Here is a 13,118-nt window from a genome sequence, read left to right as displayed (position 1 = left end):
ACCAGAATCTCTGCCATTGCATTATAACAATTGTTTTAACCTTTTGGATAACAGTTGCCTTTTCTCTTGCCATCAAAGCTTGTGCAGGACTGTAGTTTGCAGTTTGATGATGCATGTTCTCCAAATCCTATCATGTAGTATATAAGGCAAAGAGTCAATAGCCAGCCCACCCCATTTCACTGTATCTGTGAGAAAGGGGATTGTGGCATTTTCTCACAGTTTGAATAAAAGGATAGAGCTGGCTTTGGTGAGAAATCTTAGCGGGCAGACCTCAGACATGCATGAAAGCCTTGATATCACCACTTCACCCATTTAGAGAAAGGTGGGTGCATGCACACACGCACGAGCCACAAATACGTGTAATCTGAAATATTTTTTAAATGCATACTCATTCTCTCTCATATGCACACTTTATACACACTCAACTTTAGAACGCTTATGCCTCTTTTCCCTTAGCTGTACCACAACATCATTAAAAGCTCTTTTTTCCCCAGCTCCTACATCCATGGAGGGAAAATAAAGATTGAGCTAAATAGGCAAGCTAAAAGCATAGCCACTGTAAACAGGCAGTCTCTCATTACGGCAGGCAGAGGGAGAACAGTTCAGGCAGAGAGTGGTAGAGGGGTCAAATCTGCCAGCTTCCTTTGTCTAATTGGAGGATGGCTGCCTAATTGTGATGGAGGCAATTTGTGTGTGTGTGTGTGTGTGTGTGTGTGCGCATGCACTTTTCTGCTGACAGAGAATGTACGAGTGTGTGTAAATGCAAGTGTAATATACGGGCAAAAATGCCTGTCAGTAGAAAAGGCGTCAAAGGCCAGGTGGGATGACAAGAGCTCATCAGCACCCTTATGGTTCCTGCCTAACCCCCCCCCGTCTGACAAGAACGCACTGACATACAACGCTGTTGCTTACGCGTTCCTTCATTGTCAAAGGGTTGTTATCCCCATTTCCCTCAAGCAACAAAGTATTTGTGACACCGAGCCACATTGTGGAGCACCAAGATATCAGCCTTTTTAGCATAACAAAGTGATTATTTAGCAAGGTGAGGAGGTAAAAGAAAAGGAAGCCAACATGATTTCACATAGAGGACGGTAAGATAAAGATAGTATGAAGGACAAGGAGAAACAGACCACTGAGGGATAATGAGGTTTTTTCCCAGCACTTTGTGAGCTGGTGTAGAACTTCCCCAGCAGCATAATTGTGCAGGGTCTGGGCCATATTCCCTGTGCCAAACACTGGGTGAGCAGGAAAGAGGCTTCGTTAGTCTTCTTTATTAAACTGCCTAATTGCATTTTTCCCCTTTAGTGTATCATTTGTAGACCCTGCATTCCAACAAATGACCCAGACCCGCGCCTGCAAAGACAGAGATATGATTTATTCATTTGGGCTGGCAGAGAATTGCTTCCCATTAGCGTCAGGCCGCTCTATCCTTGCGAGGGAACTGGAGCAGCTAAACACACAAGGCGAGAATTAAAATGGTCGTATCAATTGAACGGTCTGAAGGCCTACTGTACGCAGCTTTCAAATAACATCATGGTGTGATTGAGGATTTGATTCTGGTAAAAAGTGGAATTATCTTCTGTGCAACAAGCTCTTCTCAGCCTTGTCCATGTTATTCTTCAACTGCACACACAAACACGTATCTTTCTTCACATGGTCTTTTCCCTGTCACGCAAGCAAGCACATCATTTAAACAATAAGCATAAATCCAGCTCATTTCAAGGGGACTGCAAATAACAGGCTTCTTTACTTGTTTGTGTGCATATGTGTTTTTGTGTTTTCCAGCACTCATTATCATGAAGCCCATATTTTGCTTGGGAAAAAGGTGCTGAGAGAGAAAGGAGGATGAGGTAAAAATCGGGTTCAAATTGCAAGACAAGACACAATTAAATTTTCATGCATATGCAGCCTTTCTCAGCTACGGAGCATGAATTACACTGTAGAAATGCTATTTTCAGTGGGGGCTGCATGCACTTTATTTCATTTGAATTTACAAGTTGAAGAAAAACATCTTGAGGTTCTGTAATTTTACTGCCTGGAAGCCATCTTTATAAAGTCATTAAGTGTTAAATCTAATTGCTTTTTACTCACACAATGGCAGCCAAATGGAACACAACAATAACAAAAACACATGGTTATACTATTTGGATAGTCCAATGCTAATTTATTATTAAGGGACTGTCATATGCCATCACAAAAGCTTAGGGGTATAGAAGTGTGATGTGTTATCTATAGATATTCACTGTCAGTTCTAGGGAGTTTGGGAATAAAAGAAGTCTTCAGCATTTGGGTGATTTCACTTATTTGCTTTCTGACCAAGTCCAGTGATCGATATTTATTTCATCTTTATGCATTATTAAATAGCTAGTTCTGTGGTGTGTTTAGTCTATCTTGGAACAAAAAATGCTATTTATTTTTTATAATTTATTTTCCACTTGTGCATATCGCATGTACCCTACATGTATGTGCATGTGTGTATTTGTGAGCATTTCCATGCAATTTTCCTCCTCACCTCCAGGATCCTTGTCAGGATTGTACTCTAAAGCATTACTGCAGATGAGGTCAATGTCAACCAGGAAGTCTTTCACTGTCAGGTACTGGTGGGTGTCAATCTTTGTCATGACAGTCGACAGGTCCATAGGCTGCCGAATAACCTCCAGGTAGTCTGACACCTGACACACACACAATAAAAGTTAATTTTAATAAAGGTCTAAATTTTGGTTTTGTCAAACTATGAATAAGATACCAGGGTGTAAGTCCATTCTGCCATACCTCCTCAATGTCAACTGGCTTGCTGAAGATGTTAAAACGTTTGTCAGTGGCCAGGCGCTTGGTCACGTCCCTGAGAAAGAGCCTGAGCTCCCGTAGTGTGCTCTCCTCCTGTTCAGCCAGGCGGCGCTGTTCCTCTGCTGACAGGACTCTGGGGCCTGGAGCCTCGGCCACCAGCAGTACCTCCTTACATCTCTCTGTTGGGAACCAAGCAAAAAGTTGGAAGAATAAAAGACAGGAGTATGCAAACTAAGTTTTCACGCTTCTATCTGCAGAAAAGACCAAAGGTCTAACATCAAGAAAATGAATAATATTTGTGTGTTTGCTCACAGCTAAAAAAACACAAAGGCAGCTTAAGGCAAATTCACTACACCGACAATGCAAATATAAAAACATAAACACAAAGCTAGCAGATTGGTTGCAAGTGAACAACCAGGCGGTCTCATCTCAAAACTGATCCTTGACCATTTCCTTTGAACATCATTGCAGACAGACCAAAAAATATTTACCCGGGGACAAAAAAATCTGTTTTGCAGCTGAAGAAAATAATTCGGCTCTGCTCCTTCACAAACACAGGTTTTGAAATACACTAAGGAATAGCCTGTGGCCAATGACAGAGTGGTAAAGCAAGGCAAGCAGATATCCACTCCTCCTTTCCCAAGGCACCAGTCCTCGCCCAAGGCATCTGCCGACATCGTTAGGAAGGTTCCACAGTACCTCGGGCCGCTTCCCTCACTAGCAGCAATCCAAACCCTGATTCTAATTATGGCTAATAGCGGCCGGGCCCTCTCATAGCAATTCCTCTCCCTGCTTTTCTGCCGGCCTCTCTGCTGGAAGCCAGTCTGCTGTCTTAGTCAGGCGGGGACCCCTGAAGAGCACTGGGCGAGTAAAGCGGGGGACCCCTGCCTTGCATCAATGAGGAAACTGTGGATGAACGCTGGGCACCATTTCCATTTGAAAGCCCGGGCGGACAGTTCTCTCTTATTGAACCGGAACAGAGGGCTAGGGGAGCACTGAGGACTGAGGCAATGTATGGGAGTTAGAGGGGTGGATGGGGGTGTGATTTGTAGGTGGTGGTGGGAGGGTGGCTGATTTTGATGTGGGTGAGAGATAAAGATGTCCAGGAACCCTCAATATCTTAAATCTGTATTCTTCTTATCTCAACTGTAAGTATAATTAAATGTTTGACATGTTCAAATCCACTCCATTGTGTGAATGTGAATTAGGAAAAGGCACAGATCTCTCAAACGTCCCAATCAAATAACATCTGCTCCTCTATCTTTCACTGGATCCAAAAAGGACTGTGGGAAAGGTTGAGAACAGAGCAAGCAGAGAAAGAAGTACACACAGACAACACTGCCCTCTAGGACTGGCAGCAGAGATGAGTCATAGCGTCTCATCCTGCATGTGTGTCTCTAAGTGATTACAGTAAGTACCTGTATTCCTGAGGCGTGGCAGAGCCCTGGCCGCTTGGACCAGCAGCAGGTCCGAGAAGAAGCTCCTCCTGTCCTCTTCCCCTGGAGGGGACAGTGTCACTACCTCCCCATAGGTCCTTTGGAACATACTTCTCACCTGTGTTAAAAACATTTAGGGGATATATAAGAATTCAGTGACCACCACCAAATATTGCAATGCCTTCTAGTTAAACTCCTCTTGCGATAGAAACGTTTAAAGCATAGAACTCCCTGTAAAAAATTTATCAAATTTTGAGAATACATTTTTTATACACCCCTGTGACGAACTGATTACTCTAATTTATGTTTGTCACACAGTGTGAAGCTGGTGTGCCTGTTTTCATCAGCCACTATGTACAGCTAAAGCTTAACTGAACACAGCAGAAACTAAGCATACTGCTGAGAAGTTCAGGACTTAATGAGATGAATGTTTTTATGTCGGCATTATTTGCAACAGTGGTAAAATAAAAAGGGAGGGGTCTTCAGTCATTTCCTGTGTGAAAATCATCCGTTGTCAAGGATGGTAAAGATGTAAAGAAACAGATTAGGTCAGACAAAGCTTTGCAGGTTGCCCAGCAAAACAGTTGAGGCTAAACTGTTTCTTCAACACACCATCCATCAAAGAGCTGCGTTGGCCGATCGTATACATGCAATTGCACATTTCTGCTAGATTACTTTGTAACATGAATGCAGAGTTTCTCCTATAGTGCTTGCAATCCTTGTGTGAAAAAATAAAAACAGCCATTATAGAGAAGTAAAATCCTGACTGAGTATTACAACCCGCTGTGCAGTGTTTGGATGTGTGTCAACCCATTAAACACATTAAGCTGTTACTCCAACCTGACTGCCTGGATCAGATTTCAGCGTGTCATCTGTACCTTAAACAACATGCCCCCACCAACACAGCCCCTATGTTGTTATGTTAACGCAGGGCTGTTTTGTCTGACTCCTGCTAATTGATAACCCTGGTAATAAAATCCTACTCGAACACACAACCTCGCACCATCACAACAAGCCAGGTAGTGACAGCTTCTGCTAGCAGTCGTGTAGATTTATGACAGAATGGCCTAATCAAGCACTAAATTACAGAGGGTGATTAACAGGACCTAATTCTTTTTACCTCTACATTGTTCAATGAAACCACTGTTCCACTATCCGATCCACGCTAAATGTGTTTCACGCATTAGCAATGTTGGCAAAGTATTGTACTGTACAGTAAAATGCAGTATTGGCAGACAGATACATTAGCCTTTTTCCAGCTAACTTAAGTTGTGGTGAGCATCTATACTGGGGGCTGCAGGGGGTTTCAAAAATCCCAGTTCACTTCCGTAATGGAGCTCAAGGCCGCTCCCGACAGTAAGCCCTGTTGCTGACTAAGCACCTACTTTCCACTTTATATCTCCCCCCATCTGTCTTTCACATCGATCCTCTCCCTTACCCATGACATGTTTGTTCTCTCTTTCTCTCTGCATTGCCTTCTGTTCTCTTTCTTATCCTCTCTCTCTGGATTTTGTCTCCTCAGAAGATGGGAAAGAGCGAGGGAGACAGTAGGGAAGCCAAAGAGAGTCAGAAGTGTATGTAGCACACAGCAGGTAATGATTCTCAGTATGTTTCATCGTGATAAAGGCTGCAGGGGTGTTGACACAGGGAGGGATAGCAGAAATGTGTGGAGAGATGAATGGTTAAAAAGAGGGAGGGGGTATAGAGACCAGAGCTGAAAGTACAAAGAAAATTGGGGATGTCTGGCTGGGTAGCGCAACTATAAAACAAAACTGGACACCTGTTCTGCTAGCATGATCAATTCTTAACTGCAGAAACTGACTTAAAAGCAAACTAAAAACATTTCTGTCAGACTGCCTGACTCTGCCCCGTTACATCTGTCTCAATTTCTTCAAGGAAAAAATCCCTACTGCAGGTATAAAATTAGATGGCAGTAAAACACAGCTTGAGTGAACAACCCCTCATATATTCCATGTAAACCACACTGAGACGCCTAAAGATGGTAACTAAATGCTTTCGGAAATTAGAAGGGATCACACAAAGAAGTGTTGTAAACGAAGTGCCGTAAATAAACGAAGCACAAGAAAAATGTTGATATATGTGCACATTATTGTACACATGTTGTTGACATGTTGACAATAATGTACACACTAGTCCAGATGGTGACAACTGAGTGGGTAAGATGGGAGTGTGAGATTGATAGGTGGACGGGTGTGGTGTCAGCAGTAATGCAGATGCTATACTGGACTGCTGTGCTGCAAGGGGAGCTGAGCTTGAAGGCTAAGTCCTTGATTTACCGGGCGATGTACGTTCCAACCCTCTGGTCATGAGCTTTAGGTAGTAACCGAAAGATTGAGGTCACTGATGTAAGCGTTCAAACGGAGCTAAGAGTAGGACTGCTGCTCCTTTGCTCTGAAAGGAGTCGGTTAAGGTGGCTCGGTGATGTGATTTGGATGCCTCCAAGTTTCGTTCCTGTGGAGGTGTTTCAGCTTTGTGCTGGAGGGATTACATCCCGTCTAACCTGGGAATGCATCAGGGTGCCCCAAAAAGAGCTAGAGGATGTATGGATTACCTTGCCTTGTTAGATGCCCTGTAGCATGTTCTTTATATTATAAATTTATATTTGTATTGTTCTTTATTTTCAAAGGAATTTTTAAAATAACATTTTGTAATGATCCTTATTTTTACTAAATGTAACTGCAATCTGATTATGTGTTCTTAGTTGTATTCTGATTACAGAACACACATAACACCTGACTACATGTAATCTGTTACTCCCCAAGCTTGATAATATATATATATATATTTGGAAAAGACTCCAGACTCTCAAATCTTCTGCAAAAGACAAAAGCGGAATCTTTAAAATACAGCTCTTCTATAACAAAGTGAGGTGTTATTTTTTTACAATTAAAACTCCGCCTAAATGAAAGCAATATAAAATTGTGCTGCAAAATCCACCAGTAAAGTATCTGGATACTTTGGTGAAGGCATGGGTGTTTAGTACAGTATCTGCTTTTTCTCAGCACTGAAACTAGATTACTGACGTAAATAATCAGGTCCTTGTGGTGAAACTGTGGTGCAAACATTCACATTCAGGTCATGCCGTTACAATGCACTTGTGATGCTTCAAAACACACATCCCAAAAAGTGTTCCAGCGCTAAACGTACAGAGCGATGGGACTCTATCTTTAACTGCAGTAACTTCACCCTTACAATCACATGTTCTAGCAATTTCCATCGGTCCTCCACCATGAAGGAAGCCGATCTAAGCAGAGTGAACGGCTGTTAAGGGAGGGAGGGAGGCTTTGTAGCTGGACCCAAGCCTGTAGTGTCAGTTTTGGCTGGGGAGGGATGCTGTCTGTTCCCTGCTGAGGTTTGGAGCTGAGACAGCAGCTGTCACTGTGTTCCCTGTGCCAGAAAGTGAAACAACACTCTCAGAGATAGCCAAATCACTTAAAGCACCATAGACTGCAGCATGCCCATGCTTAAACATTAAAAGCAAAACTCCTCAAACCTTGCTGAAAGAACTTACAGGGGACCCTTTTGGGAGATAAGCATGTAATTTGATAAAACCAACAATGCTTGCAAGCAGATCCAATTATTATTATTATTATAAGACAAAACTGCTTAATGTGTAAACAGCTTCAGCAAAATTCCACACATTCAGCAAACATTCGGCAAATCATACTCTCTGGAAAACCTGGGGCACTGTTTCACTGGGACCAACTACTAGATATGTCGCCCTTATAGACTTCCACACAGAGCTTATAGTTACCCCTGCATTACATAGAAAATCACTAGGAGGGAAAGTTGGTCTGTCTGTCTTAATAATTCAGGTTTCTTTACTGGTTAGGGTCATGTCACTACAGTTATGAAAACTAACTAGCACAAATTTGGAACCTGCTTGAGTGAGTAATTCATCACATTTATGTTATAGTAGATTAATTTATACAGCCCGTTGAATTTATGTGGTCATAGGAAGCTTCAGCGTATGAGACTTGAAAGTTGGCTCCAAAATAACTGGACAGTAGTCTAGCACAAGGTTTGAGTATTAACGTTTACTATTTGTGCCAAGCAGTTATCTTTGCCAGTGAGGGAAGACTGATAGAAGCACAGTGCGTGGTACAGGCATAATGATCTGCCTTTAAATATAGCTTTTAAAAATGAGCAAAGAAGTGGTCTTTTTACAATGTAATTGCAAAAAAAAAAGTTAAGAAAAGAACTGATTAACAAGTGTAATGATGCAATGCCACTACAAACTGGCGGTGTGTGATACTCAAAGTGGGGAAGAAGACACGGGAGAAAGCCAGTATAGCCTAAGGACAGTCTTGATGCCCTCATGCTGGCTCCATGCTGACTTGAGCACACCATTAGTCCCATCGTGTGCTTCCCAATTTTCCAGGCTGCATGGCTATGTGTTCAATGACCAAAGAAAAGGTAATTTGACAAAGGAGATAAGAAAAGTAATTGCCAATCCTACATGTTTCAGCCAGTCACCCAGTATGTAATGAATAGCAATCTACCATTTGACACTGAGACTGAATGGTCTGCAGGGTGTGATTACTTCCATTTTTATAATCTCTTAACGCAGCATGTGAATCAACAAACACGGTGGAGTTAAGTAAAGTAAAAAGCCTTAAAGCAGTGTATAAGAACTGCAGGGAACTATCAATCAAACAACATAAAGAAAACAAAGAATGGCATGGAACAAAGATACAAATAAAATGAATATTTTCTAAAAAAAAACAACACATTTAATTTAAAAAAAACTACAACTACAGAGGTTTAAAAAGAGCTTATGCGTCAGTGGGTGCAAACAGCCCAGGTGCCTCAACCCTAATGAGTCAACTACAGAGAAAGACACATCCAGAGAGCCTCTCGCTCCTTGGAGCATGGCCAGGGTTGAGGCCTTGCCAAAACAGCAGCCACACACAGAGACAGAAAAAGGAAAAAATCCACACAGTCTGCACAGGCATATTGATATGGAGTGTGTGAGTGTGTGTCCTGGGGTAAAGACATGGGGATGCCAACCCCCGGACCTAATTAAAGCCCTTCTGTTGCCTGACTAGAGAGGACCCTCTTCCTTATTTGTCTCCTTCTCTTTTTTTTCCCTTCCAATTTTCTCTATTTCCCCTCACTCTAACGCAATCCCTCCCTTACAGCCTAACCCACAACGGGTGGTCTGACTCTGCTTTGGCTTTCAGAAAGAGAATAATAAATCCAAGAGGGAGGATGGAGGAGCAGGGGTGGAGATACCCAGGGGGAAATGTGGGCAGTGGGATAAATGACAAGAAAAGGGAGATGGAGGCAAAGTAGATAAAAACTCTGTGGGAGCTGATGACCTTGACTGTGACACCCTGTGTGTGTCTGCACTAGCGCTCCTGAGTATGAAAGAAAGCTTCAGCCTCCAATACACATAAAAAAAGACACCAGGTTAACACTCCCCTCTCTCACATAATGGAAGCAATTGTACAGTAATATGTAACCAGTAAAAAACATGGGGCAAGCCTCCAGGTAAATCTGAAAAAGGCCGGCTCAAGTGTGTGTATACTGTGTTCCTACCTCGTCTGACAGCTGTGAGTAGTGAGTCTCAGCAGTAGCAAGGATAAGGACAGGGCTGAAAGAGGGCACATCATGCAGCAAGGTGAGGAAGGTGCTCTTCACAGTGTCACTAACTGTCTCCCACCAATCTGAGACATGCGGCATGAAGACCACACTGGGCACGCTCCGGCGGGCCTCACGGAAAACCTGCAACCACAAAGATAGGGTCAAGCACAGCATAAGGATTATGCCACAAGTTATTAAAGTTACAAGCCAGTAAGGTGCTAGTTTCACCTGTGCAACGGATGGCCTTGTGTGCGACTGTCTGCACTGATTCATGCATCTGTGTGTGTGTTGTGTGTGTGTGTGTGTGATACCTGAGCACAGGACTCCTCTGGCGTCTTAGCGCTGACGGAGAAGAGAGTGGGCAAATCCAGGCAGTGCACTGGCAGCTTGTCCAGGTGGTGCAGCAAGGCAGGGGCCAAGTGGGAGCTCTGTCCTGAGCCCGGGGCCCCGACCAGGAGCAGACGAGGCCGGTATGCTGTGGGGTGTTGGAGAGCAGAGCTAGAGACAGAAGGGAGTTCAGAGTTAGCATAGTAGCCAATGCCTTATGATCACTAACCAGCAGTCATACTCTCATTCTAACAGCATTGTCACAGCAGAAGTCCTATTGTTGTCAGCTTTGTTCATTTGCTACAGTAAGCTAATGTTGATGTGTAAAGCCACTGTTGACACTAACTCAACAACCCTGCAAGTGCTCCACCATAAATGCATTTAATGTAAATGGAAGTGGCAGGCCTTCACTGTGAAACCCCCTCAGTGCATGTTGACAGTACCAGCAGAAATCTAGATATCTTTGCACTGTTTTCTGTTATATAGTTTGGGCGAACCTATAACTTACACCATATGATGTAAAACTTCCTGCGTGCACATGTCATACACATACACAGGACACTTCCACTTTTCATGTTGCAAGTATTAGATGAGGCAAAAGTGATTACACCCTTAACTGATGTCTTATATGTTACAGCACACTTGTATTAGGACTGGAGATATGTGCTTCCATTGGGGTACAGGTGTTTTGATAATCAAGCCCTTTAACCCTGGGTCTGAGAGCACGCCGATAGTCATTAAGGGCTGTTTTAATGCCATTTGCTGACCACCCACTAAAGCCTTTCTTTATCTGTAAATCACATTTGCATTAAGAGGTTCTTTTTTTTGTATTTCAGATGCACTATGAAAAACCAAAAAGTTTTTGCCTCCCAAGCATATTTTGTAAGAACTAAAAACGAGAGGCTTGATAACTGCTTAATAGGTTTATCAATAAATGGTTCCACTAAATGAAAAGCCACGAGTTATTCAGTCCCTACAGTCTGACTTTTTGATGACGTGTGGAAAATAATGTGTTGTATCTTAATTAAGGTTTCCTTTCTACTTTCTTTCTCATTGCAATTTCATCCCTAATAAGTTTCCAGCAGTATACAGACACCATGGTATGAAAGTTGACTGTTATCATACCGTGTGCATTTGTTTAGGAGTGAATTATTTCGTAGTACTGTTAAAAACTATGGAGGAAGAGGAGGAGGAGGAGAAGGAGAAAAAAAAAGAAGACTGTGGCCATGAAATGTATTTTTTCCTGTGTACTTACAAGGAGAAATGGAGGAAGGGTCTGTGCGTTGCAGAAGAGGAGAGCTGACTCTTTGGGGATGCAGCAGGCTGGACTTCATAGATGGAAGCAGAGCCTTCCTCATTGTCATCGTCACTGTACAAGTCCTCTTCAAGCAGTTGATTGTCACCGCCTAACATAGAGAGAAACAGTGCTTATACAGCAACTCGCTTTTCCAGGAGTTATTCAGTACAATGGTGGCAGATGCACTTTAAAGTTTGTCTTTTTAAAGTTTAATTCTCAAAGCAGCCCCAACACTGACATTAATGCGTTCATTTCACACAAAAAGGGAGAATAAAAAGAGAGCTGGCTTATTAGGCAAGATCTAATGGGCATTTAAAACGATATAGCACCCTGGGAAACTATAATGCCACTATTGGGTGCAAGAAGCACAAGTCCTGTAAGCAATCTCCCACAGGTCAAGTGCACTTTTGTGGCTAAACACTCCTTTTTTTGTGGGGAGTGGGAGTTGAGTTATTGAAGTTCAAGCAGAATGACTGGTTATCCAATCTCTGTGCTATAACCTCTGCATTCTCAGGGGGAGTGTTTCACCACAGACGATGTTCAGTGTGTGAGGGTAATACAAAGCACTTTGGTAATAAGGTGGGGGAAAGAGAAACAAATAAGCAAATACGAGTGCCAGCAGGAAACACCCACTAACAAGTGAGATTGGTGGCAAGGGAGAAGAGAGCAGTAAGAAAGTGAAAACAAATGATGCAGCTGAAACCATGGATGCCTTGGTCCCACATCCCTACCATGTGTGTTGTCCCTGTCAGTACACTGAGCGTGGGGGAAGACTCTGAGCAGAGCTTTCAGCACCAAGGAGAAAGAGCTGGCCAACAGGGGCCTGAGGGTGGGGGACAGAGCTCGGCCCGGGGGAGCCAGGGCCCTTTGGGAGGCAGGGACGATTGTCCTCATGGCCTTGCTGAAGTCGCCAGGCCCCAGGACTATGGAGGTGACATCCAGCTTCAGTTTGACGCTGCTGCCGTAGATCTGGGGGTAGCGGCGGCGCAACGCGACCAAGGCTGTCTCTGTGCAAAGTGCTTTGATGTCAGCACCGCAGTAGCCTGGGAGCAAGCCAGATACAAAAAAGGTTAGTTCATAAATTTTGTTGTTTTTAAGCAGCACAGAGAATATGACTGTCAGCAGGTTAAATCAAGAAGAATTTTCAAACATATATTGCTTGGGTTGTATACACAGGTACCACTCTTACCGACACATTTTTCTGCAAGTTCATCTACAAATGGCTCAGCCAATTTGGGATTCCAGTCCCGTGTGTGAATCTCCAAGATGTGCTTTCTGGCCTAAACAGAGGATTTGGGGTGTACAAAGGAAAAGAAACACAAGAGAAAAAGCAGAGTAAACAGATGAGGGAGCACAGGACATTTTGGAAAAAAACACTGGCAAGGTTAACATAGAATCTGTCACAAATTCCAATCTGGTATTCGCCAAAAACATAGCACCGAGACAGCATTACTGAGAGTGTCTAATGACATTCTTATGCATGCTGACAAAGGTGAAAGCTCCATCCTTATTCTTCTTGATCTGACTGCAGCCTTTGATACCATCGATCATGCCATTTTACTTGATAGATTACAGAACTGGGTTGGCATTTCTGGTACAGTCTTAACTAGTGGTACTGGTTTAATACCTATTTGACTAATAGTCTTTAATGTCTGCATAAATAA

General features: G+C 43.1%; 1 protein-coding gene across 2 annotated transcripts in view; it reads right to left on the bottom strand.

Annotated features, from left to right (window-relative positions):
* Positions 1-13,118, bottom strand: part of atad2b (ATPase family AAA domain containing 2B) — a 72,554-nt gene that overhangs the window by 45,677 nt on the left and 13,759 nt on the right. For both annotated transcript variants that reach the window (XM_035678625.1, XM_035678626.1), the window contains exons 15-22: positions 12,644-12,734; positions 12,186-12,497; positions 11,413-11,563; positions 10,142-10,328; positions 9,786-9,971; positions 4,206-4,341; positions 2,773-2,966; positions 2,513-2,672 (exon numbers count right to left, since the gene is read on the bottom strand). In XM_035678625.1, the coding sequence (XP_035534518.1) occupies positions 2,513-2,672; positions 2,773-2,966; positions 4,206-4,341; positions 9,786-9,971; positions 10,142-10,328; positions 11,413-11,563; positions 12,186-12,497; positions 12,644-12,734 (1,417 nt within the window). The remainder of the gene's footprint in view (positions 1-2,512; positions 2,673-2,772; positions 2,967-4,205; positions 4,342-9,785; positions 9,972-10,141; positions 10,329-11,412; positions 11,564-12,185; positions 12,498-12,643; positions 12,735-13,118) is intronic.

Source organism: Morone saxatilis, unplaced genomic scaffold, assembly GCF_004916995.1.
Source record: "Morone saxatilis isolate NCDOM2014 unplaced genomic scaffold, NCSU_SB_2.0 Contig7, whole genome shotgun sequence".
Taxonomy (NCBI): Eukaryota; Metazoa; Chordata; class Actinopteri; family Moronidae; genus Morone; species Morone saxatilis.
Note: the sequence above shows the minus strand (reverse complement) of the source record. Positions and strands in the feature narration are given on the sequence as shown.